Genomic DNA, 25,582 nt, shown 5'->3' with positions numbered 1-25,582 from the left:
TGACACAGACACTAGACACGACACGGACATGTGAACACCTATAATGTCCAAAATATAGGACACGGACACGACTATATATATATATATATAATTAAATAAAATAACATAAAATTAAATATGAGCGATATTCATAAAAGATCTAAATTGAAAATCAAGATTTATATATTCATCATCATCTCAAAAGAACTTTTCCTATGATAATGAGTCTCACAAAAAATACTAAGAGACCTCATTATACAATTTGGATTATTTGTTTCTTTACAAAAAAAAAATGGGGGCAATTGTTCGCAACCAATGATCAGTCAATGAAACAATCGAGCTGATTTCAGGGTCAATGGTTATCCTCGACAAGAGGACCTATTGAACTTTAACTCCGATTATATGGTCTGGTATAGGCGAAAAAGGAAGATGTTTGTTGACCCTAAAAATGCAAATACAGTTACATTGGTATTTTTTTTTTTTGAATATTTAACTTCCAATTATCTTTGAAACCATCGCCATTAATTTGTTGACCCTAATAATTACATGCTGAAGTTGTAGATACATTACAGTACATGGTGTCTCCACAAGGGAAATACATGGACAGTTGATGATCTCGTGCCTTATGTGAAGAAAATAACCATTTTATCCGAAGAGCAAGAGAGAATCACTAAGCCTATGTCACATGATCCAGCAACAGAGCATCAATTTGCCGCACAAGAGTTTCATATTCTCCACTCTCAAGTGTTGAAACTCAAGGCATAGGTAGACGAAGGGAGGCTGTTGAAGCGGAACCATATTTGTACCCACAGATGGTGGAGCGTGGCCAAGGGATGTATTACACACCACCAACATTTTCTCAGTATCCGACACAGATCGACACAGATGTATCAGTATTCATTCCAAGGTCATCAAAGGGATACTTCTGCAAGCGAACATTCAGTAGGTGGTGTTGCGGAAACATATCCCAATTTTTCATGACCTACTATGACCCCGCCTTGACAGCAACATGATGCTCCAATTCCAACACCTAATGTCCCATTAGGTACTCAATGGAATGTACCAGGAGGAATACCTGATATGGATAGGTTATTAGATGTTGATTTACGTCACTAATTTTCTGCTGAGGCTGACCAAGTTGAAGCGGGGGACATCGGGGCAGAAGAAATCCCGATAGACAAGCACGAAGATGGGAACGACCATGAGACACATCCTTACGTCATCACACGGACATCATAACAAATGATTTTCATGTCTCTGTTTAAATATGTTGTTGTATGTTGCTCATTTCAATTTGAGACTTAACCTATCGTTTATTTTATCAAGGCTTACTAATGGATGCAGTTTATGTTGCGCACCAAAATATAATAATAGATAATGTTAAAAACAAACTGAAGAACACAAACCAACATAAATAATGTTACTAACGATTTCATTGAAGAACATAAACTAAATACATTCAAGAGAACTTCAAGCAATACAAGTCACTTGTCTCAGATATTTGAGGCCACTTGTCTAACATACATAAATCAATTAAATGAACAACTTCCACGTTTAGATTGCATTGGACATCGACGCATGTTGTGCCCTTCTGTTCCACATCTACTATATTTTTGTCGATGCTCAGATGGTTCGAGCCAATCCATCTTATTCCTTATTCTTGTTAATTTTGGCCGACCTTTCACATGAATTATATAGGGATAAGTGTCCATGAGTCATCAGAAGGAGGAATTGCCGCTTCATTCCCAAGAGACCCCCATTGTGCGGAGTAAGCTTTTAAGATGTGCTCATTTGTGTAAACAACATCTATATATTGAAGTAGTTCATGCTCACGTAACCACAAGCTGCAATAATGTGTGAACATAGATAGTGAAGTGTAGAATACTTTCCGCATTGACAATAATGATCATTCAAGTTAACTGCCCAATTTTGTCTGCCACATTACGTTATAGGATTGAAGGTCTCCTCTACTTCAAACCTTGTCGAGTGGATATCATAGACGTGTACGATGTGCGAACAAGCTTGTTCTTGATTTTTTTGAAGTTCTTTAACAACCTTAGAACGATAAACTTGTCCTTCATTTAATTGTCTTTGGGCTTGGCGACCACGATCAATAAAGTACTTTTGACACCTACTATATGTTGATTCCAACAACGCTGTTATGGGTATGTTGCGACAATCCTTCAATACCTTATTTACACATTCTGAGAGGTTGGTTGTCATGTGGCCATATCTACGTCCTTCTTTATCATAAGTCATGGTCCATTTTTCCTTTGAAATGCGATCAATCCATATTGCTATGGCTGGACTCAGTTGACGAAATTTTTCTAAATTTTGATCAAATATATGCTTGCAAGGAGTGTAACATGCGTGAAATTAGTTAGCAACAACAATTTTAAGTGTATATGAAACTTAAATTAACGTGGCCATGATAAATTAAATCTTACCCAATTTCTTCAACATTTCTTTTTGTTTGGCATTGTTGAATTTGCGATTGAAATTGCTTGTTATGTGTCGGACGTAGTAAACATGATAACCGTGGGAAGGTTGTCAACCAAGTGCTTCGTTAGAACCAACATACTTTATACTCACGTGACAATAAGATATGAGACAAATACCATTTTTATTTGTCAAGTGATCACGCAAGTGTGCCAAAAACCATGACCACGCTGTTAACGTTTCACCTTCGACCATGGCGAATGCTAGAGGAAGAACACCACCATTTCCATCTTGTGATGTGGCCATTAACAGGGTCCCACGGTATTTCTCGTATAAATGTGTGTTGTCAACTTGTATGATTGACTTACAATACTTAAAAGCCTCTTTACATTGACCAAAAGTCCAAAACACTCTATGAAACTGACGGTGTTCGCGACTCACCTTATTTTCAACAATAAAATCGTCATGTAGTATTTGAAAATAGGATCCAGGAGAATGATTTTGCATGTGTTTTAGCCACGAGGAAAGTTTCGTATATGACTCTTCCCAATCACCATATTCAATTGCAATCGCTTTTTGTTTTGCCATACATGCTTTTTTGTACGAAACCTTATCAGAAAATTCATTGTTTATCCTTTCTTGAATCAAAGAAACTTTTATTGATGGATCTTCTCTAATCATGCCTGTTAATAAAATAAAATAAAAATTAAATAACAAATAACGCAAAAGTATAATAATATGAACATAAAAAATGTACCTACCACACAACTGACAATTAAATCTAAATCAAGCTTCTCATGATCTTGTGTCATACTTATATTCAGACATTTGTGTGGTTCACCCCATTGTGTCACTTCCCATGAATCAGTTTTTTTAGATAAAATTGCCCTCATATAAAAAGGGCAAGAACACTTTGTGCTTTTATTCGGGCAACAAACGATGTATTTGTGCGATTTGGTTTCAACAACCTTAAAACTTTGATGCACCTTCATAACATATTGTTTCAGTGCATTTTTTACCGCATCTTTACTATCAAAATCCATGCCAACATATAATTCTTGCCCAACATTAAAACTCGATAGCATCTCCAAACCGCAAATGTCCTCCTCATCAGGATGACTCCAATTGATATTGTTATAATGCAAAGCATCATTCCAAAATGGATTTTGAATTCTTTCTACACCTAATAGTTAAAAAAATAAAATTCAGATCAATATCACAATCGTACTTATTTTCCATTAAATACAATTGTCATAAAATGATAAATGTATTCACCTATTTTTTTATTTAATAAAATATACTTTATGTTGGGTGAACAATTCTTACTGGTTGAATCATGTCGATGACTTCATCATCTGTATCAGATATACCGTCCACACTATCATCTTCATCTAAAGACTCTTCAATGTATGAGTTAGACACAAGATAATCATCATCATCTTCATCATCATGTAAATTGCTTACATTTCTTGGCGGTTCCAACTCATTATTAGATAAATTATTTCCACATGATGTAACAGAATTTGCATAATGAAACATAGAACCACCAGCAATATCCTTTTCTATGTACAATTCCAGAACTGAAATTTGTTCTAGTTGTTGAAAACTTTCAATCATAGTTTCAACATCTTTGTCATCACAAGTTTGCAACGCAACATATTTTCTTGAAACTAAAAATCTGCAACTAATATTGTTTAATTCCAATTTTTTTTCAAAGCATTGAAACTAATTTCACGTTTAATCTAAATCGCTTTTTTACTGCCTTCAAAGATTACACCATCATTTTCTTCATTCCATTGAAATACAACACTGTTATAACTGAATTCATCATATACCTAAAAAAACAATATTATAAATAATTAATCATAATAATAATAAATTCAAAATAAAAAAATCTAATAACAAAAAGCCTTTTTACTGAAACTTCATATTAAAACTTTATTCTTACAAAAAATTAATTACTTCAAATAAATATGATGCCAGAAACTTAAAAAACTTGAACGCTTTCAAGGTAGAAATTTTAAAGGCAGAACAAAGCATCAACGAAGTTGCTATTATAAATAATTAATCTTAATAATAATAACTTCAAAATAAAAAAATCTAATTAAAAAAAATACTACACTGAAACTTCATATTAAAATTTTATTCTAACAAAAAATTAATTACTTCAAATAAATATGATGCCAGAAACTTCAAAAATTTGAACGCTATAAAAGTAAAAATTTTAAAGGCGGAACAAAGCATCAACGAAGTTGCTATTATAAATAATTAATTTTAACAATAATAACTTCAAAATAAACAAATCTAATTACAAAAAATACTAGAAATTTCATATTAAAACTTTATTCCAGACTCAAAATAATTACTTCAGATAAAAATGATGCGAGAGAAATTATTGATAGAGAAACTTTAGAAACACTTGAAGGCTCAGAAATTTTAAAGGCAGAAGAACAAAGCATCAACATGTGAAGCTGCTATTGAAAGGCACTCCACACCTATTTCGCCAATGGAAGTGGCGAAATATGCATGCCACATGGCCCCCTGTTTCACCAGCACTGGTTGTGAAACCAGCATAGTCTACTCTGAACGCTGCTCTCCTGCTCCGAACACCTACGCGTCCTCTGCACCTAAATCGCTAGTCAAAGTGGCGAAAACCACTATGTCAGCTATTTCGCCAGTGGCACTGGCGGAACAGTCACATATCCAGTCCTAAGCGTATATCGCCAGCATGCATGACGATATACGTGCATGCATGGCTGGGGCTACGTAAAAATAGATACCCTTGGTCATTTGTTTGAAAACAGACCTACTTTGGGAATTAGTTTGTAAAACTAACCCCATTAGGTCAATTTGCCCAAAGAATTATTATGGCATTGGACAGAATTAATGATTTTTAGTTTTTCAATTCCTACACCTAGAAAGGAAGGCATCCCAGACCCCTTTTAGGTAACCTCAAGACCTTCCAAAACATCAACTGAGGATTATTTAACAATCTAACCTCATTTCAATGAATCTATATACAGCAAAGAATAAACTTGGAAGTTCATGCATTCGCTGGCGAAGGTGACAAAAGGCGCGGCGGAATACGGGTTTGGTGTTTTGATGGTGGCTGTTATGTGGGAGGCACTGAGTGTTTGGTGGTTTTGATGGCGGTTGTTATGGTAATGGATTTTAAACTTCCGAATTCCAACCTGAGTTTGGGAGAAAGGGAACGCTTGCAAACTTTTTTCCTACTTTTTAAGCTCCAGAAAATGTGATTTGATTTTTTCTGTAATTTATAACCATTTTAACCTCTACATATAATATTTTAAATTTTAAATTAAAAAAATGTTACCTTTTGGATAGGTTGTCCAAACCTAACTTTAGGATCAAAAATCACATTTTAATTTTACAAAATAAAAAATAGACAATTTTTGTTGTAAAGACTAAAAACAAATTTTACCTAAGAACGATAAATATATTTCAGTCAAAAAAATTCAACATAAATTAAAAGAAAAATGAAAATATAAGATTGTTCTAGTAAAGAAGAGACAATGAGAGGAAAAAAAGTTCTAACCACTAACATTTGCGGATAAAAAAAATATTAAAAAAGTTATGTAATATTATTTTACATTTTTTAATTGCAAATAACTCAAACTCCTCTTTTATGTGGCACAGGGGCAGCTCTTTTTTGTAAAGTGCAGACTGCGCTCTGTCACGGTGCCACTAACATAAGTTCAACAGGCTTTCTGCCCTTTCCAATGCCACTGTCTATTACTCATCCCAGTCTACATTCTCTCATTCGACTGATAAAATGAATTAAGAAAAAAAATCGGAAAAAACTAGCAATCAATCTAATTAAACAATAATCGCAGCAATTCCCACATAGTAGCAAATATGAATAAAACTACCACATGAAGGTTAGGACGACAATATCCCTTTTATTTTATTTGAAAAGTCATTCACTTGGGAGGAGGAGGAGAAGGTGGAGACACATTATGATACGAATACACGACCCATATATAGTCAAACAGCAAATGACATTTTTTTATGTATGAAGACAAAAACACCAATATTTATCTCTTTTTTATTTAAGCCATTATATCATTTTAGATACATATTCTTTTTTCTCTTTTCAGTTTCTTTCTTACCAAAAAAGCTACATAATCATCTTATTGTCTTCTTTTTTTTTCTTTCACTTTCCTTCCTAAACCAAATATACCACCAATGCAGAATTCACAATGACAGTAAAAGCTTGATAAAGCATCCTTGAGGAATAAGCATGGATCAATAATATCCTATGTGCTGTTATCTTAATTAGATCCTTTGCACTCTTGATAGTATACAAAACAAAATATTTTATATATCTCTTTGACTATGTACATGAGCATGCATCCAAAACAGTGCAAAACCCAATTTTATGATCTCTTTGACTATGTACATGAGCATGCATCCAAAACAGTGCAAAACCCAATTTTATGATCTAATACTCTAGTACAGGCTTCCTACTTGTTTCTCTGAAGGGTACATCTCCACTGAGAACGGAGCTAATGAACTTCTCTGCCTCCTCTATTGTCATTTCGCCCATAAATACACTATACTTCCCTCTCCGAGGTTTGTAGGCAATCAACAAATTATTTGATGATTTATAATCTGTTTTGTCAAATGCCTTTAGAAATGATTTTTGCTTCGCAGCATCTAAGAGAACATAGAAAATGGAGTCCCTAGAGCTGCTGGATCCCTGACTTGGTCGTCTTGACAAAGATTTTTGAGAGACCTGAAAAATTTGCACAGTGCAGCCTTTGAGAAAAAATTTACATGACCCCATTAAACTAGTAAGTGAATGAAATGTACACTTACCAAAGAGAGGATTGATTCTAGCTTTTCTCTAGCTTTAGAAGATCTGAAGGCACCAATTATGCAGACTGGAGTTTTCTCACCACATAGAGCCTCAAAGTTTGATTTAGAAAGTAATGGTATGCGTCCCTCGTCTGAGTCAGTTTGTGCCTTCTTGGCCTGACCTGATGATTCCTTTTTACTTACTTTTTCAAAACTATCAAGTATGTTACTAAGATCAAGAACTGCAGATTTTAAATCTTTCACAGATATCCCAGTTTTCAGGATACGCTTTTCTCCATTTGGTAGCCAACCTACTATAGCTGGAAGTGCATCAACTTCTAGTGTTTTCACTCTAGGATCAGCAACATCATGAACCTACAAATCATTCAAGATATACATTAAATCTTACCCTTTAAAACAAAGCATAAAACTTTCCTTATAGGTCCAAAGAAAGAAATTAACAGAGAAAAATGTGTTTCACATCCAGCTTTTACATACCTCTGCATCACTGAAAGTAATGCGTTTGTGATACAAGCCACTAAGGACACGCCAAATTACAGGAGTGTCCTTCTTGGTGGAAAGAAGCAGCACCCTAGGCAACTTTCCAGTAGTGCTGAATTGATCAAGATGATTCAAGTCGGTTCGTTTTGAAAACCTTGGCAAGTGTTCTTGACAGAAAGCCTTCAAATTCTTAGCATCCAAGTCTCCACTGTACTCCACCAAAGAACCTTTTTCATTCTCCTTATAAGAAAAAACAAAAAGCCTAGGAGCTCTCCGTGGATATATGCCAAGCTCCTTACAGAATGAGACTTCCTTTTCACAGTTTATGCTTCCAACCTGTCACACAAAAGAGAGATATAAGCCATGCCTACTCCAAAACAATCAATGAAAATGAATGAATTAGAATAGGATAAAATATGAATTTAATTCATGTAAATATTGCTAAATTTGATTTTAGTTCTCCAAAAGGTTTTCGTTTGTCTGTTGCCGTTCCCATCAATTTTTTTTTTAAAATACTCTAGCACCAGTTATTGATGACATTAACTACATTTAAATATGTCAATATGTCATCTCAAAATGGCTATTGGCACAACATGCATCTAAACATGTCATGTCAGCACTAAGTGGTGCTAAGGACCATTTTCAAAATTTTAAAAATTTATTAAGAACATCAACAACAAAAATAAAGAACTAAAACCAAATTTATTCACATTAATAAATTTAAGCCAATTAAGAAATTAAGTAAGAACCTTCAAAGCTCCCTGCAATGAACTGGCAACCTCCTCTATAGTGGATTCAAAGTATTGGATCCCCTTCGATGAGGGTATATAAGATAACAAAAGCCAAGTCATTCCTGCATTTTCTATTTCTTTCTTGTAAATCTGTGAATTTACAGCTCTAAGACTTTTGGCAGAACTCTTGGACCCAGACTTGGCTGAACTGCCAAAACCACCAAACTGACTCCCACCACCTCCACCACCGAAAAAACTGCCAAAAAGATCATCCAAGCCAAATCCAAAAGGATTGGAATTGCCCGAGCTGCCAAAAGAAAAGGAGAATGACTTAGATCCTCCCTGACCACCCATACCCTGCCAGCCCCCCCCTGGTTTGAAGTTAAAATGGCTTTGTCCAGGACCACCCCCTGTAAAATAAGTATATCCATCCTGACCTCCAGGATGGCCACCTTGAAATCCAGGGTTTCCTTTCTCATCTCCATACAAATCATAATTCTTTCTCTTCTCTTCATCGGATAAAAGTTCATATGCTGTTGAAAGAAAGGAAAGGCACACATAAATATCCTCAAACAAGGTAAAGGTAGAAAGCAAGCACAAAAACAGCATGTCACTACTTATATAACTGATTACTATATCAACTCTTTATTCCGGTAAATATAAGTTCATGTGTATGCACCATATGTATGTTAGTGAGAGAGAGAAACTTTATATACCATTATTGATCTGAGAAAACTTCTCTTGTGCACCCTTGGCTTTGTTCTTGTCAGGGTGATACTGAAGAGATAGCCTGAAAAAATAAATATGAGCAAAGTCAATAAAGAAAAATCAGTTATCAAACTGCATCTACATGATAAAGTGTGACAAACAAGAATTCCAAGTATACATACTTGTGAAAAGCCTTCTGAATTTCCCGCTGACTTGCATTTTTATCAACCCCAAGAACCTGATAAAATTGAACCACGAACAATCAGTTCATGCAAATAAATACATAGAGAAAAAAAAATCCCCTTTTCTTTCTCCATCTTGATTATTGATCAGTGACAGCTTGAAACAGATAAATGACACACCCTTTTCTCATTCAGGCTCCAACTTACGATACAATTAAAGACAAAAACTCACAAATGAATATTCTTCAACTTAAACACACAACACATTGCTAGATACTATCAAGCCAAGAAAGGAAAAAACCAAACTTTGGTGATGTGATAAACAAAAGCAAAAATCAGTTTGGCCAAAACCCTAATTTCACATTGAACCCAAAATGAGCATTCAGTATAGCAACCAAAAATTAAGCTGGGTAGCAAATTCCCAAGAATGTAATGCTAATGCAATGCAACTAACCTAAACCCACCAATCAATCTATTTGAAATCACACAAATTTAACACCTTACCACGTTTTCCACCACAAATTCCCAAACCCCACACCAAATTCCACTAAACTAGAAAGAAAGAAAAAAAGATGAAAGTTTTCAAACCTTGTAGGGGTCGATGGTTTTGGCTTGCAATAATTCGAAGCTTGCGAGGAAACAGAACGAGGCCACGAAGATGACCCAAGTCGAGGATAAACGGGTCCTCATATTGGAATCCGAATGTGTCGCCGGAGGGAATTTGAAACCGGAAATAGGGACGTTGTTAGTTTATCGGAGATAACCGTGAGGGTGACGGAATGACGCTTTTATATTTGTGTGAAACAGAGTTCGCGGGAGAGAGTCCAGATGCTTCCATGTTAAGGACGTTAAGTAGACGTGGCACTATAATGTGTTACCACGCATGTTGGCCAATCACATTTCAGAATTTCTGATTTGGTATGTCATCTACGTACGGATATCACCATCAGAAATCTGATTTTTTTTCCCCATATATACAACAAAAAAAAATTATCACTAACATACAATTCCTTCATTATTTACAACACCAATATATATATATATATATATATATATATATATATATATATATATATATATATTTGTTATTTAAAGTGTAAATTCGGGAACCTAAATTTATCCTGTAATCTTGACAAAATTTTACATTTTTGCGTTGAGAATTTGGATCGTCTCAACCTGGACTCTCAACGTGCTTTTTTATTTTTTTTTAAATTTTGATAAAAATATTTTTTAAAAATGTATAAATAAATGAAATTAATAAAATTAGAAAAGATAATGAAGTCAAACAAAATTAGTTTAAAATATTACCATGTAAATTAGTTTTAAAGATATATATTAGTTAAAAATTGTACAATTGAATAATTTTTTATTAATTTATGAATGATGTAAAATAAAATACATTGATAATAAAAAAAAATTTGCTTGATTTGAACTTTTGGAACGGTGAGGCACCTAACACCATTTTGGTTGATCTCTTTCTTTCTTATTCACATTAGTTCATATTCTTGTAGATTTTGATCGACCTTCTTTGTTTCTCCTCATGACTAGATTAACATATAATTATGCTCCTTCATATGATGGTCATTAATCATAATTTTGTAGACAATTGATACATAATCCAATACTGGACTAACATATTGCAAGTAATCTACATTGCAAATATTTTTTTTCAGTATGTTTCGTTATTTCCGTCTATCATCTCAGTCACTATACGATTTAATTTTATGTGTATTATATAATAAAAATGTATCAATTATTTATTCATGTGTTTTTTAATTTGTTTTAATACTACTAACTATTTTTTTCATTTTTTAATAACGTATACAACAAAACAAAATTGTCGAAACACATAAATTTAACTAAAAAATTATATTATAATCTTCTCTAATTTTATTAATTTTCTTTATTTATATATATTTCTAAAAAAATATTTTTAAAAATTATTTTATTTCAAAATTTTTTTAAAAAATGAAAAAACACTTTGAGATTTCAAGTTGGGGACCCGAATTCTCAACGTAAAAACACAATTTTTTTTTTCAAAATCATATTATAAATTTGGGTCCCTCAACTCGAATTTACGCTATGAACAATAAACATGTATATTGGTGTAAATAATGGAAGAAATTGTATATTTTGGTAAAAAAAAAAATTGTTGTATATATGGGAAAAAATCTTAGAAATCTTATTCCTACTGTATCGAAAAAGACAACAAGAAAGAAAAATCTTATTTCTAAAACATCTTCTTCAAAATTAGGTGGGATATATAGTAAAATTCCACTCTAAAAGTGTGATATAGTGATAAATTATTTCTTGAAAGATGAGAAAAATATAAATTTAATTTTTAAATGTGAAAAAAATGTGACAAATTAATCTTGTTATTAAATTTATGAGATCATTATGTTATTAAGTTATAATATTTAAAGATTAATTTGACAATAATTTTTATTTTTTAAGGATCAATTTGACATTAAGTTGCATAATTTAAAAATCAATTTGTCATTAAATTATTTACGATTTATCCTAATTTTTTCAAATTTAGAGAATAATTTTAAATTTTTCATCTTTTAAAAACTAATTTATGAATAACTCGTAGCTTCTCTAAACAATTTATTTATTTACCCAATTTAGATTAGAAGTTGGGCATTTGGACTTGGACTCACGACCACGCGTATAACCCGCTGATCAGCACATGATTTTGAGTGCTGCTAGGTGCACCCAGCAGTTTTGTTGGTGCACCCAACAATTGTTGTGAAAAGGTCTTTTAGCCCCTTAGTATTTTAAAAAAAATAACTCTCGCCTCTCTCTCCCGCGCCGCGATTTTGCTTCTTCTTCCTCGAACTGTTCTGCTTCTTCATTCTTCTGCTTCTTCTTCGAGTTTCTGCATCTTCTTCATTCTTCTTTTTCTTCTTCGCCTCCCAAGTGAACCTCCCAAGCCATTGCTGCCATTGTTGTCGTGATTAGGAGGAAGGTGTCGTGGTGCTTCTTCTTCGCGTTTTTGCTTCTTCTTCGCCATCCACCGTCGAGGGAGCTTCGTGACCGTCCACAGTCGAGGTAAGCATCGTGAACCTTTTGTTTTTTCCACCATTGTTGCCGACGATGGCGTAAACCGCTATCGGAAAGTTATTGTGCGCTTTACGAATCACCTGATCCGTAAGCATGTTCCGGATCAAGTTGATCCGAAAAATGCTTACGGATCACTTGATCCGTAAACTACTCAACATACTTTACGGATCACCTAATCCGTAAAACTCACAGCTTCATTTTAATTGAAAAATTGCCAAATATTTGATACATTGTGAGCTTTTTTTGAAATTAGGAATTTTGGTTATTAGGATCACCTCTGAATGTATGCTAAATATTTGATAAATAGTGTCATTTTGGAGAATATCTACTATTTCAATTTGATTTAATGCGAATATGTAATTGCCTTTTATGTAATTGCCACTTAGAACTGAATGTGGTATCAAAAAACTGATTCAAACACCTAGACAACCTCAGCAAATTAAGTTCAAAAGTAACATGATTATGACAAATCCCTAAAACTTGATCAATAGTTGATCCTTGAGAGAAAAAGGAAAATGGGAAATCATTGCTTCACCTAACTCACCTGCCTAAAGCCTATGAATTTCTTTTGCTCCCTCTAAAGCTCAAAGGCCTGCAATCATTTCATTCTTGAAAAATTGATGGTAGTTGCTTCAAAAAGCAGCCCAACATCCGGTGGTCACACTACTAACTTCAATTTCAACGTTCATAACATATTTAGGACTAGCATTATTAGCTTTTTATAGAACTGGTCAACAAAAACATATTGGTCAATGTGGATTATTTGTAGATAGAATGCTATAAGGACAATCAATTCGTGTACATAGAAAACATTTAGAGATAAAGTTTTATAAACAGATATACATACCTAAGGGATTATTCTTTAACTTTCAAAGAGAAATATTCTAGGCACAAACACACAAAAAAACAGTTACAGGACCAAATTTCATCTAAACTTTTATGTCCATCATCGAATTACAAGACGTCTTCCCATGTTTCTCTAAATGCATATAGTGTGCATATGTATACTCAAAACTAACACTATCAAAGTGTACAAATTAAAGAAGTAAAAAGAAAACATTCACTGTTATTTGAATTGAAGTACTCCACTTAAATTAAGGATGAATTTCTTTTAATAAGTTTTAGCCAATGCTTATGACATTAAAATGACACACATTTTGAATTGATAAGTTTTAGCTTATGCTCAAGACATGTCCTCTCATTAGAACAAGATAAATTCCCTCTCTCTAAACTTTTCTCACCCATTTGTTTTATTTCGATTATCATATGGTAAAATGACTAGTCGGGGATAGCTTTTGGGGCCAAACTTGATTCTCGAAGCAGAATTAAGAAGGTGTTTTTTGCCATTCACTATCCATTCACTCTCTCTAAACTTTTCTCACCCATTTGTTTTTGCCATTCTTTTGGGGCCAAACTTGTTTTATTTGGCTTCATTTGGTGTCTATCATGATGTGGTTCTATCTTTAGTTTTAATTCATGGATTGAAAATGACTCAGCTTTGTTGAGACTCTCAAAATGAATGTGGTCTAAAAATTCTCTTACTAATTATAATTCTCTTACTAAATATATATGTGGTCTAAAAATTTAAAAGATACTTCTTCATCCCTAATTATAATTCTCTTACTAAATGAAACCAATATTTTTCTCTTTTTGTATCCTAAAATCATGAGTAAATCATGAGTAGAAGTTAAACCAATTTTTGATTTCTTCTTTCTTTGGCTTTATTTCCTTTGATGTTGCTTCCATTTCATGAAGCTCATAGCTGAGACTCTGCATAATATTTTGTCGGGGTTCAATGTAGGTGATGGCATCCTCAATAATGGTTGCTTTGTTCATCTAATATCAATAATATTAGGATCCATAATCAATTTCCATTCAATCATATAGTGTACTGAATAAAAACTAACCCGATAAAAGCCTAACATGTGTAGCTTTTCTTGACATACATGTCCTACAATCAATGAAAGCCTGACAGCTTGCGTGACTTTCAGTCAATGAAATTTGCATTAGACCAATGAAATTTGGGTGAATGAAATCAGTGATTAAATTTGCGGTACTCATTTGCAGATCATGGTTAGGACCAAAGGATTAGGTCGTGTCTTAGGTCACGTTACTGGCAGAGGAGATCGTGATGATTTCGATGATGCTCCACAACATCGATGGCCTACTGCATCCGCACGGAGGCAACGAGTCGCTGTGACTGCGGCGCACGATGAGCCAGTGGTCCCTACGCCGAATGTTGAGGCTGATGTATTTCCGGATGACCCGATGGCACCAGCTGATTCTGAGGACATTGTGACAAACATTCCTACGGACACAGGCGCGAAGGCTGCTGAGGATGAGCATGAGGGATTTCCGGGTGGTCTGAGCGACCCATCCGTGTTGACCCAGTATGCAGATCACGTTGCTTACAGCGTATGGACGGGAGAGGTATTTATAATATTTATTTTTAGTTACTTGTAAATTATACTTTATGATTGAAATTAGTTTTCCTTTAAATGATGATTTTAACGAATTTTGTGTTCCTTTATACTTCAATTCAGGAACGTCCTGAGTTGAAGTTATCCTCTCACGGGAGGAAGGTCCATAGTTTAGGCAGGCCTGTCCCTGCCATTGAGGGACTCATTGTTGGGACAGGACTAAGTCCTCTGATCATGTGTTCGGTAGACACGGATGATCGGGGACTTTTGTCTTCGTTTGTGGAGCGGTGGCACCGGGAGACGTCTAGTTTCCATCTCCCGGTGGGAGAGCTCACGATCACGCTGGACGACGTCTCCTCGCTTCTCCACTTGCTTGTGGTTGGCGACTTGCATGCCTTTCAGCCCTTACACGTGGACGATGCGGTTCAAATGCTGGCGAACTTATTGATGGCCTCTACAGAGTCTGCCAGGGCTGAGACAACCCAGTGTCGTGGACCGTACGTACGCCTGCAATGGGTACGTGACATATACTTGCGCTGATGCTAGACAGGTCATTGGACAGCTGCGGCTCGCACATATCTTCTTCATCTTCTGGGTTGCACTCTGTTTGCTAACAAAAGTGCAACCAATGTTCATGTTGTGTACTTGGAGGCCCTTCGTGACCTCAGTATGACGGAGAGGTATGCCTGGGGAGTGGCTGCTCTGGTGCATATGTACGACCAGCTGAACGATGCATCTATCAGCCACAGCCGACAGCTTGGCAATTACATCACACTGCTGTAGGTAACAAATATTTTTTTCATTCGTTCAGGTTCAACAATGTTCAACTTAAAATTTTGTTAGACTTTCTTTATTAATGTTTATCATTATGATGTTACATTTGTAGTGCTGGATTCACGAGCACTTTTTGTCAGTCGCGGACTCCACTGCTGATCAGGAATACGACGAGGCTTCCCCGCGTGCGTGCAAGTTGATTGCGACGAAGAAGACCGTGAAGAGCATACGTACACCGGTGTACAGGGAGTGCCTGGACCGACTCCGGATTCCGGATGTCTGTTGGATCCCGTATGGGGAGCACCGATCGGTTCGGGACTTCCATGTCAAATCATGTTATTCTGGTCTTTTGCGTTGGGGGCCTGTTGCTGTTTATTACCGACCAGAGAAGGTTGTGCGGCAGTTTGGATACACGCAAACCATTCCTGCTCCTCCTGTCCATTCATGGGTGTCGTATGATGATATACACGACAGGTGGACGCACTACTCGGATCATATCGTTCCAGCAGGTGAGGTTTTGGATCAAGTGACCTCAGAATAATTAAGAAATGGGGGTTGAATTAATTATTCCTAAACCTTTACTAATTAAAAATTTACTCTTCTAAGGCTTTTACTGTGTTGTTAAGTAAATAAAGGATAGAAAAGAAACTTAACCAAAAGTAAAAGCGGGAATTAAAGTGCACAACGGAAATTAAAAGAGTAAGGAAGAAGGAGACAAACACACAAGAGTTTTTATATTGGTTCGGCAACAACCCGTGCCTACATCCAGTCCCTAAGCAACCTACGGTCCTTGAGATTTCTTTTCAACCTTGTAAAAATCCTTTTACAAGCAAAGATCCACAAGGGATGTACCCTCCCTTGTTCTCTTTGAACAACCTAGTGGATGTACCCTCCACTATAACTGATCTACAAGAGATGTACCCTCTCTTGTTCTCAGTCAAACCCAAATAGATGTACCCTCTACTTGTACCACAAAGGATGTACCCTCCAATGTGTTAAGACAAAGTTCTCAGGTAGTTAGTCCTTCGAAACTTTGTGAAGGAGCAAACAAAAGAATTCTCAGGCGCTTTGAATTCTTAGACTATGTCGTTTTGAATTCTTTGACAAGGGAGAAGGAAGACACAAAAGAATTCAGGCGGTTAGTCCTTGGCAAATTCTTTTTGGCAAAGAGAGAAGGGAATGAAAAAGATGAATAGCACAAGTTTTGTTTTCAAGGTTTGGAAAACCAGAAAACTTTTGAAGGCTTTTGATAAAAGGAGAAGAAGAAGGAGTTCAAAGAGATTCAGAAATCAATTGGGAAAAATTTTAAAGGATGTTCAAGATATTGAAATGCAAATCAAGGTCTTGCTTTTATAGACTCTTCATGTCTGGTCAAGAAAACCATTAGAAGAGTTATAACTTTTAGAAAAACTTGAAAACCATTGGAAGAGTTACATCTTTTGATTTTTATTCAAAACTTATCACTGGTAATCGATTACCAAATCATTGTAATCAATTACACAAAGCATTTTTGTGAAAGGATGTGACTCTTCACAATTGAATTTGAATTTTAACATTCAAACACACTGGTAATCGATTACCAAATCATTGTAATCGATTACAACATTTTGAAATCAATTGGAACGTTGTAAATTCAGTTGAAAGCCTTTTGAAAACCATTTTGCTACTGGTAATCGATTACAATAATCTGGTAATCGATTACCAGAGAGTAAAAACTCTTTGGTAAAAGGTTTTGAGAAAAATTCATGTGCTACTCAGTTTTTGAAAAAACTTTTAATACTTATCTTGATTGAGTCTTCTCTTGATTCTTTAATCTTGAGTCTTGAATCTTGATCTTGATTCTTGGAACTTGAATCTTGAAACTTGATTCTTGATTCTTGAAATCAAATTTCCTCTTGAACCTTGAAGTGTTCTTGATTCAATCTTGAACTCATTCTTTGATTCTTGAAGTCATCATCTTTGTTAACATGAAGTGTTCTTGACTTTTGAGTTTTTTGTCATCATCTTTGTTATTATCAAAACTCCTTGAATCAATCTTGATTCATCATGAAGCTTGCTTCTACATGAGGTGTGCGCTGTGTCAGGTCAGTGTGCCAATGACTACATGGACTGGTTCTTTCGCATCTTGCATCCTTTCATGACACCAGGTCATGCATCAGATCCTCTGCCTCATGGTCACACCCCGCAGCCCCGAATCGTCCCTCAGGCCCTGCAGACGGATATCCCTCATGTGCCAAAGCCAGGAGCATCGTCCACATCTGTGGAGGAGCCTAGACATGCAGTGGTAAGTAATACTAATAATTTACGTCATTTACCTCAATATTTGCATAATAATTTGTGTAATCTGTTTGTTTTGTATGTAACAGGAAGTTTATGATGACATTGCTGAGAGGTTGGAGCGCCATCTGAGTCTAGGGGTGGTCACGCCAGGCTCATCGACACATGAGGTGATCGAAGAATGCCTCAGGTTGGCCAGGTGTGTGACACATGACCGTCTAGTATATGTTAGGTCTAGACGTAGGCGGCGCACAGATCAGGCGTAGTTTATTTACATATTTTATATTGATATTCCATGTATATACAAATATTGTACATGAACCCATTTCATGAGTATTGTTGGTTTTATTTATTTTCATTAATAATGTTAGTTTTATTTATTTCCATTGATTGTGTATTCCATTTGGCCAGGTGTGTGACACAGGACCGTCTAGTATATGTTAGGTCTAGACGCATGCGGCGCACAGATCAGACGTAGTTTATTTACATATTTTATATTGATATTCCATGTATATACAAATATTGTACATGAACCCATTTCATGAGTATTGTTGGTTTTATTTATTTTCATTAATAATGTTAGTTTTATTTATTTCCATTGATTGTGTATTCCATTTGTGTCTATATACACGCGTGCTATTAAAATGGTCTAGTTAACTTAGTTATAATATATGTAAATTATTATAAATGGTCTAGTTAAGTTAGTTTACCAACTAATAAAAAGTAATTTTAAATATAACTTTAAATATAATTGAAATAAAGAAGTTGAAAAGGGTGTAGAAAAAAATAAATTAAACAAAAAATGGATATCATGGGTAGAGGTCATAGAAAAAAAATAAATTAATATTTTCATAGAAAAAAAATAAATTAAACAAAAAATGGACATCATTCGTTATCTAAGATCCTTATTTTATATAACATACTAATATTTTTAAATTCTCTTATAATTACTATTTTTCCTATTATACTAATGATCATGTAAAAAAATGTATTATAAAGTAGTTAGTATTTTAATTTTTAATATGATACTAATTATTTTTTTATATTCTTTATAATATTAATGATATGATTAATTATAAATATAAAAAATAAATTAATGATGATAATATTAATTTTATAAAATTATTATTATCTTTTATCTATTTATTGATTTTTATTAATATGTATAAAATAACCTTAAACAATAATTATAATGGGACTGAGTAAGTATTTTAATATCATCTTCTAAACAAATTTATTCTAAAAAAATATATTAAAAAATTAATTATTTATAATAAATCAATATTTATAAATATATTATAATTAATAAAATAAATAAATATATTTAATTATATTATAATTAATAAAATAAATATCTCTAAATGTATAAATTATATTATAAAATAAATATATTTAAATATCTTTAAATGTATAATTAATAAATTATTATTTTTCCTCTTACGGATCAAGTTGATCCATACGTTGATCCGTAAGAGGAAAAATAAGCAAGGGCAATTTTGCCATTTTTTTAGAATGTTGGGTGCACCAGTAATAATGCTGGGTTCACCTAGCAACACTCCGTGATTTTTGGACATCAATTTAGATTTGGGGCATTAGTATTTGATCTCTACCAATTTGCTATTGGCACCACCCACATGGTGGCTTTTGACTAATTTTTTTTAAAAATACCTTCTCCCATGAAAGTATATTTTTTTTACAATATATAGTAGAATCATACTTCCTTATAATGTTAGGGTGGGAAAATAATTGTTTAATGGAAGTATGATTTCGTTCTACATTGTGTACAGTGGGATCATATTTTCGTTACATATATTTTTTCACAATCTTGTATTACAACACAAGTATGATTTCGTTGGACACAATATACAAAGCAATCATACTTTTGTTGTATAGTTATTTCCCCTCACCCCAACATTACAATGAAAGTATGATTTCATTGTATATTATGCAACAAAATCATACTTTCATTGTATTCTTTGTCAAACAAAGACAACATCTCAACAAAACAAAATCAATGACCATATTGTGTTTGAGTGTGCACCAAAAAAGCTTTGTAGTCAACATTAGGAGTCTAAAATTAATAATATTTGAGTTATAACATCACTAAAATCAATCCCCAAAAAGGTTGACTACATATTGAGATTCTTTAACTAGATGAAATTATATTAAGTTGAATTTGTAACGCCCTGAAATTTCGATAATTGTAAATTGATATTTAATTGTATTTATCATATTACTTGATTATATGATTGACTTGAATGAGTTGAGATATGGTGTGAATTAGTCATGTGTGATTTGCTTGATGTGGATGTGGAGTTTTATTGACCTAAGTTGAAATTATGAGATTTCAAATTATACCTAAACCTATTCCGGTAAAACCGGGATCCTATATTCGTTAACCGTTGGATTGTCTTCAAATTTTGATTGTAGGTTCCTAGAACATGTCCCCACAGTTTGACTGTTGGGATTTTCAAATTAACAGTTTTTTATTATCGCTTAGCGCAAGAAGCGCGCTAAGCACAATTCCAACCTGAGAGGGAATTGCACTGAGCGTGAATTGTCGCGCTTAGCACAAGGTGAATTGCACTCAGCGTGAATTGTCACACTCCGCACAAATCCCAACCCAAGAGGGATTGCACTAAGCACGAAAAGTTGCGCTTAGGGTTCGAACACTAGGATAGTCCCGAACTTTATTGGAAAGTGTACCGAGTTGTTAAAGTAATAATAAAATGGTAAGAAACCAAGTATCGAACTCAGGGAACTTGTTTCATTCGGTGAAGTTTCATTCAACAAGCAGACAATGATATAAAGCCATGTAAATAGAATTAAACCAAAGATGTATATACTGTAAATTTAAAATAACTACAAATACGCTTATCAAAACGAGAGAGAAAACAAATGATTAAAACGTTGGGTCCTTCTATTGAACGCTTGATGTAATTAAAAGATTTTTCTCTAATTAAAATTATTTTTGTGTTCTATGCTGAGGACTAAAATACCAAACACCGGTTCCTCGCGTGAATGAACTAATTCTAATTAAATCTCGTTCTCGGATGTCTCGTCAAACTTAGCCTAACCCAACAACATTACAATCACATCATATCAAAAACTAAAACCCTGCACTCTATGTCTAGCAATGCAGTTATCTATCCCTACTCTATCCAGTTCTAGGGATTAATACATTTTCCAATGCTAAAAATCCTAACTTTACACACCAATGGGTGATCAGACAAAAAACATGCAATAATTAAGTGCAGATAGAAGCAATAAACACATAAAACAACTTTAAATAGATAGTTAAGAATTTACATCAAGTTTCAGTAGAATTTCCCAACAGAGATACTAAGCCTTCCATCACAAGTTAACACCTTTCAACTACAAGATGAGGGTTGCAGAAGAAAATAACAGATTACACAGTGGAGGGGATGTCTCCTCCACCTATAGGAACCTAGAAATTACTCCTAAACCTAAGATCCTCTTGAAAACTGAGTTTTTTGGCTTCGTTGCTCTGTTTTTTGCCTCTGTTCTGCTCTCTACGCTCTGAATTAGCCTAATTCTAGACGACTTGCTTGATTTTTCCAACTTCAGCCTTAAAAAGGGCTTTCTGTCCTTGAAGGCTCGCTTAGCGCCATTTTCGCGCTTAGCGCGAGTTAGTGAATATCCACTGAGCGAGCTGGGCGCGCTTAGCACAGGAAGAGACAAACACCTCGCTGAGCGAGCTGATGACACACTGAGCGCGTAGATGCTTCTCAAATTCTCCTCCAGATTCTCCCAACTCGCTAAGCGGGCTGAGTGTCTCGCTTAGCGCATGATTCTTGCTAAGCACACAAGTCTTGCTTAGCGAGACACCAGCTGCAAGCCTTCACAAATTTCATCCTTTTTTACCTGAAATTGAAGTTGAAACACATTAAATTCACACTATTGGGCATTTCTACTGAACAAAATTAAACTAAACCAAAAAATATGTACAAACCTACATTAAGAACCATAAATTGGGGAAAAGATAAACATTTTATAAAACTTTTCTATACAAAAGTTAGTCGTAAATGACGACTAACACTTAGCGCCAAAAGTGGATTCCCACTTAGCGAGACAAGTTTGCTAAGCAAGATCTGTAGACTATAAATACGTTATTCAGCGTGAAAAAAAAATGATTTTTCACTCATTTTCTCCCCAAACGTTCACCCAAGCCCTAAACCTCCCCCTTCACCACCCACGACCACCGATGGCCACCATGAGCCGTCGTTGCCTGCCGCCGAACCACCACATCGAGAGGAACATTTTAATCAGAGAGGAATCCTCAGAATCCACCTCAAGGATTCAGTGGAGAACAATCTCTCAATCCTTTCTTTCATAGCTTCTCTGAGGTAATCTTAACTTCTAAGCTTTTCTCCTAGTTAGTTTGAGTTTCTTTTAGTGTCTCTTGTGTTTTGGGTATTGTAATAGGATGTTTTTAGACTTCCTTTGAAAAACCCTTGAAAATGAGACATTGTAAAAATTATCTTTTTATAAAATTGATGTTATTTTTATGACCTTCGCTGAACCCCGGTCACATTGGCATGATCTGAATTTCAAAATGATGTCTCTTTTTAGTAGAATCTGAAACACCCCTTAACCCTTTTATATTTTGACAGGGGTAATTGACCCTGAATATTTTTATTAACCTTGTTTTTGAAATCTATACTAAATTTCCTTCGATTTGACATATAAAACATTGCGTTTGGACTGACGGACGTGAATGAGAGAGGTCTTTGAGCGATACAAAGAGGAACTAACGGGGAGCTCACGATAAGTGAGGGGAGTTTATTATAATTTATGGCTTTTGATACTATAATTGGGGTCAAGGAACCTAACTATGAGGATGTATGTTTGTCCCTATTGCAAGCTGGTTTTCAAGAAAAACAATATTTTTGACTAATGGGATGCGATACATCTGTTATTGATAGATGACATTATTGTTTTTATTAGACTTGTGTTGTCTGAAGACCTGGGGAGTGTGCATCTGAGGCATGAACTATATATGTATGTATATACGAAATATGATTTATTGATGATATTGTTATTGATGATATTAATTGATATGAGGTGATGCTGATGTTCATGATAAAGTTGATAGAGAATGATGTTGTTATTGAAGACGATATTGATAATAATTGATATGAGATGATGTTAGTGTTTAAGATAATATTGATATGAGATGATGTTGTTATTGATGATTATGTTGATATGAGACGATGTTGTTGTTGTTGTTGTTGATAATGTCATTGAGATGAAAAGATGTTGATGTTGAGAATGACATTGAGATGAGATGATATTGATGTTGAGAATGACATTGAGATGAAATGATGTTGATAATGACATTGAGATGAAATGTTATTGATTTTGAAAATGTCATTGTAATGATGTGTGATGTGATGTACATGGGGTGCAGTGACCATGATGGATATCCCTGGTGGGAGAAATAGAGTGGTTAAAGAGTTTTAAGCATCTATGGACGGGGATGACTTAAAATCTTTAATTATCCACGGTCAGTGCATTGATGGTGCCCATGTTTCATACTTCATATTGCATGAAAATAGTATAAACTTTGTCAGTAAGTACTTGTAGTTTCTCACGAGGGGGAATACTTATACTTGGGAGTATGTTACTCAGTTTGAAACTCTCGAGACTCAAGCTAATCACCATCGGGGGGGGGGGGGGGGGGGGGAGTTGCCTGTGCACAACAGAGTGACATCGACACTTGCTGCCTAGTTTTCCTAAGTGAGAGTGTCATGTGGACACGCTTAAGCTATTTCCTGATGAATGGTACCACATTGCATTTGAGGGTTGAGGTCAGGTGCATGCAACATACTAAGTATGATTGATTGGAATTATGGACGGCTAATGAGTACTTGTTGAGTGTATTTTGGACTAATGGATGTTTGTGTATGATTATGGTATTTGTTAATGTTTTCTTGCTAGTCATGGTTATTTGATTTTTGTGTTAATTTCTTTTATAATAAACTCACCTTTGCAATTTTTGTACCGTGTGGTTGGTACATGTGATGATCGTGAACCTTTATTCGTGGAAGCAGAAGGACAACAATAGAGTATGCGAAGTGAGATTTTTTTATGGAACTATCAAGCCGACGTGATGACATTTGAAATATTTTGGGAGAGAGTTGTGTTTTGTTAATCAATTTCTCCGTAGCTGGTTCTATAATTCTTTTTTTTAATTAAGAATGTAAATCACATATTTAATTATATGTATGGACTAATTTACTTTCTATTATGTGAATGATGTGTACTTAGTTACTATATATATATATATTCATTTAAGTAATTGTGCGTTGTTTGGTGAATGTATATCATGAAAATTTTACTTTCATTTTTCATAAGCAAATTAATGGAATTTTCATTTAAAAATTGAAATTTTTGCGATTTAGAGTGGTGATATCATAGCGATGAGGCGAGTCATTATAGAATTCTTGTATGCGTTGCATTGCATGTAAGACCTTTGTCATGAACGAATTTCAAGTGGGCAATATGTTGTCCACTGTAGTGCAATAAGAGGTAAGGGGCAATTATCCCTTAAAAAAGCTATATTATCGTAGAAAATGGTAGAGTTTATGCATGCTTACAATACTAAATGGTCTTTTTAGGTGTTGATGTATAGAAAGTTGCAAGTCCAATTGATGTCCAAAAACCATGTGTGTAGCTGCTTACAAAGTGATTGTTAATACATGCTTACACCACGTGATTTGCTTACAAAGTCACTTGTAATAAGGCGTTATAAGCATGCTTAAAGAAAGTCCAACTTTGCAATTCTTGGCATGCGTTATGTGATTTCTGTTAACAAATCCAATTGCAATAAGGCATTATTGTGCCACAACCTGGACAAAAAAGAAAGTCCAACTTTGTAGTTTAGATAAGTGGATCAAGACAACATTATACCGACTAACAATCACATAACCCATGTCATAAATGATCATCCACTTTTCAACGGGTGCTATTGGGCCACTTTCGACATACAAAAAAATCATTAATTCCATTATACTTTGTTTTGAGCTAGACATATCAACATAAAGAGAGTATCATGTTTGAAGTTCTAGAATCAAGTCTCGGCAAACTAGAGCCCAAGAATCCTCACCTTGGCCTAGCAAAGCTATAATCATCCTTAATCACAATTTCCATTTGGTCTTACATCAACAATTTTGATAATGTATGGTTGCAACTCATTTTGTTCCTCTTGTTGTCATGGACAAATTTCTGAGCCACACTTGGAGTTCTCGAACTTCCAACCATCATGTTCATTTCATCGACACACTCTCACATTGAAGGTGCACATTTATTATATTTCACAGACTTTGATGCACCCTTTGTTTTTACCTTAATTGGAAACGGACACATTGAAGTGATATCCATAAATACAAGTTCATGAACTTTAGTCTTCAAGGTGACTATACACGTCAAGTTGTGAAAATCCATTTAACAATATATCGGCATCATGTGTCAAAGTCAAGTTGTGAAAATTTTGTTCAAATGGAGTATGATTCTATAAGCGACAAAGCTATTCTTCTAAATATTTAACACAATTGTACACTCAAAACTTGAATTTAAGACCTTTGATTAAATTAAAACAATCTCACACTAGTTAATCCATGTAATTGGTGGTAATTAGTAAAAAATTTATGTAAACACAAGCAATTAA

General features: G+C 34.5%; 1 protein-coding gene and 1 pseudogene across 1 annotated transcript; one reads left to right on the top strand and one right to left on the bottom strand.

The window, feature by feature from the left end:
- Positions 1-6,684: 6,684 nt before the first annotated feature.
- On the bottom strand, positions 6,685-10,186 carry LOC114394883 (dnaJ protein ERDJ3A-like). Its single transcript, XM_028356556.1, has 7 exons — positions 9,947-10,186; positions 9,359-9,414; positions 9,185-9,258; positions 8,487-9,001; positions 7,735-8,073; positions 7,258-7,611; positions 6,685-7,174 (listed from the first exon to the last, which is right to left on the bottom strand). The coding sequence occupies exons 1-7, from the start codon at positions 10,046-10,048 to the stop codon at positions 6,881-6,883; spliced, it is 1,734 nt and encodes a 577-aa protein (XP_028212357.1). The 5' UTR covers positions 10,049-10,186; the 3' UTR covers positions 6,685-6,880.
- Positions 10,187-14,491: 4,305 nt separating this feature from the next.
- On the top strand, positions 14,492-18,158 carry LOC114397359 (annotated as a pseudogene).
- Positions 18,159-25,582: the final 7,424 nt, after the last annotated feature.

This window comes from Glycine soja, chromosome 18, assembly GCF_004193775.1.
Source record: "Glycine soja cultivar W05 chromosome 18, ASM419377v2, whole genome shotgun sequence".
Lineage (NCBI taxonomy): Eukaryota > Viridiplantae > Streptophyta > Magnoliopsida > Fabales > Fabaceae > Glycine > Glycine soja.
Note: the sequence above shows the minus strand (reverse complement) of the source record. Positions and strands in the feature narration are given on the sequence as shown.

Excerpts from the sequence above, each read along its gene's own strand:
- LOC114394883 (XM_028356556.1), bottom strand. The coding sequence starts at position 10,048 with ATGAGGACCCGTTTATCCTCGACTTGGGTCATCTTCGTGGCCTCGTTC. Across the intron at positions 9,259-9,358 it reads ATTCAGAAGGCTTTTCACAA|GCTATCTCTTCAGTATCACC; the intron begins GTATGTATACTT and ends TTATTTTTTCAG. Across the intron at positions 9,002-9,184 it reads GTTTTCTCAGATCAATAATG|CATATGAACTTTTATCCGAT; the intron begins GTATATAAAGTT and ends TTCTTTCAACAG.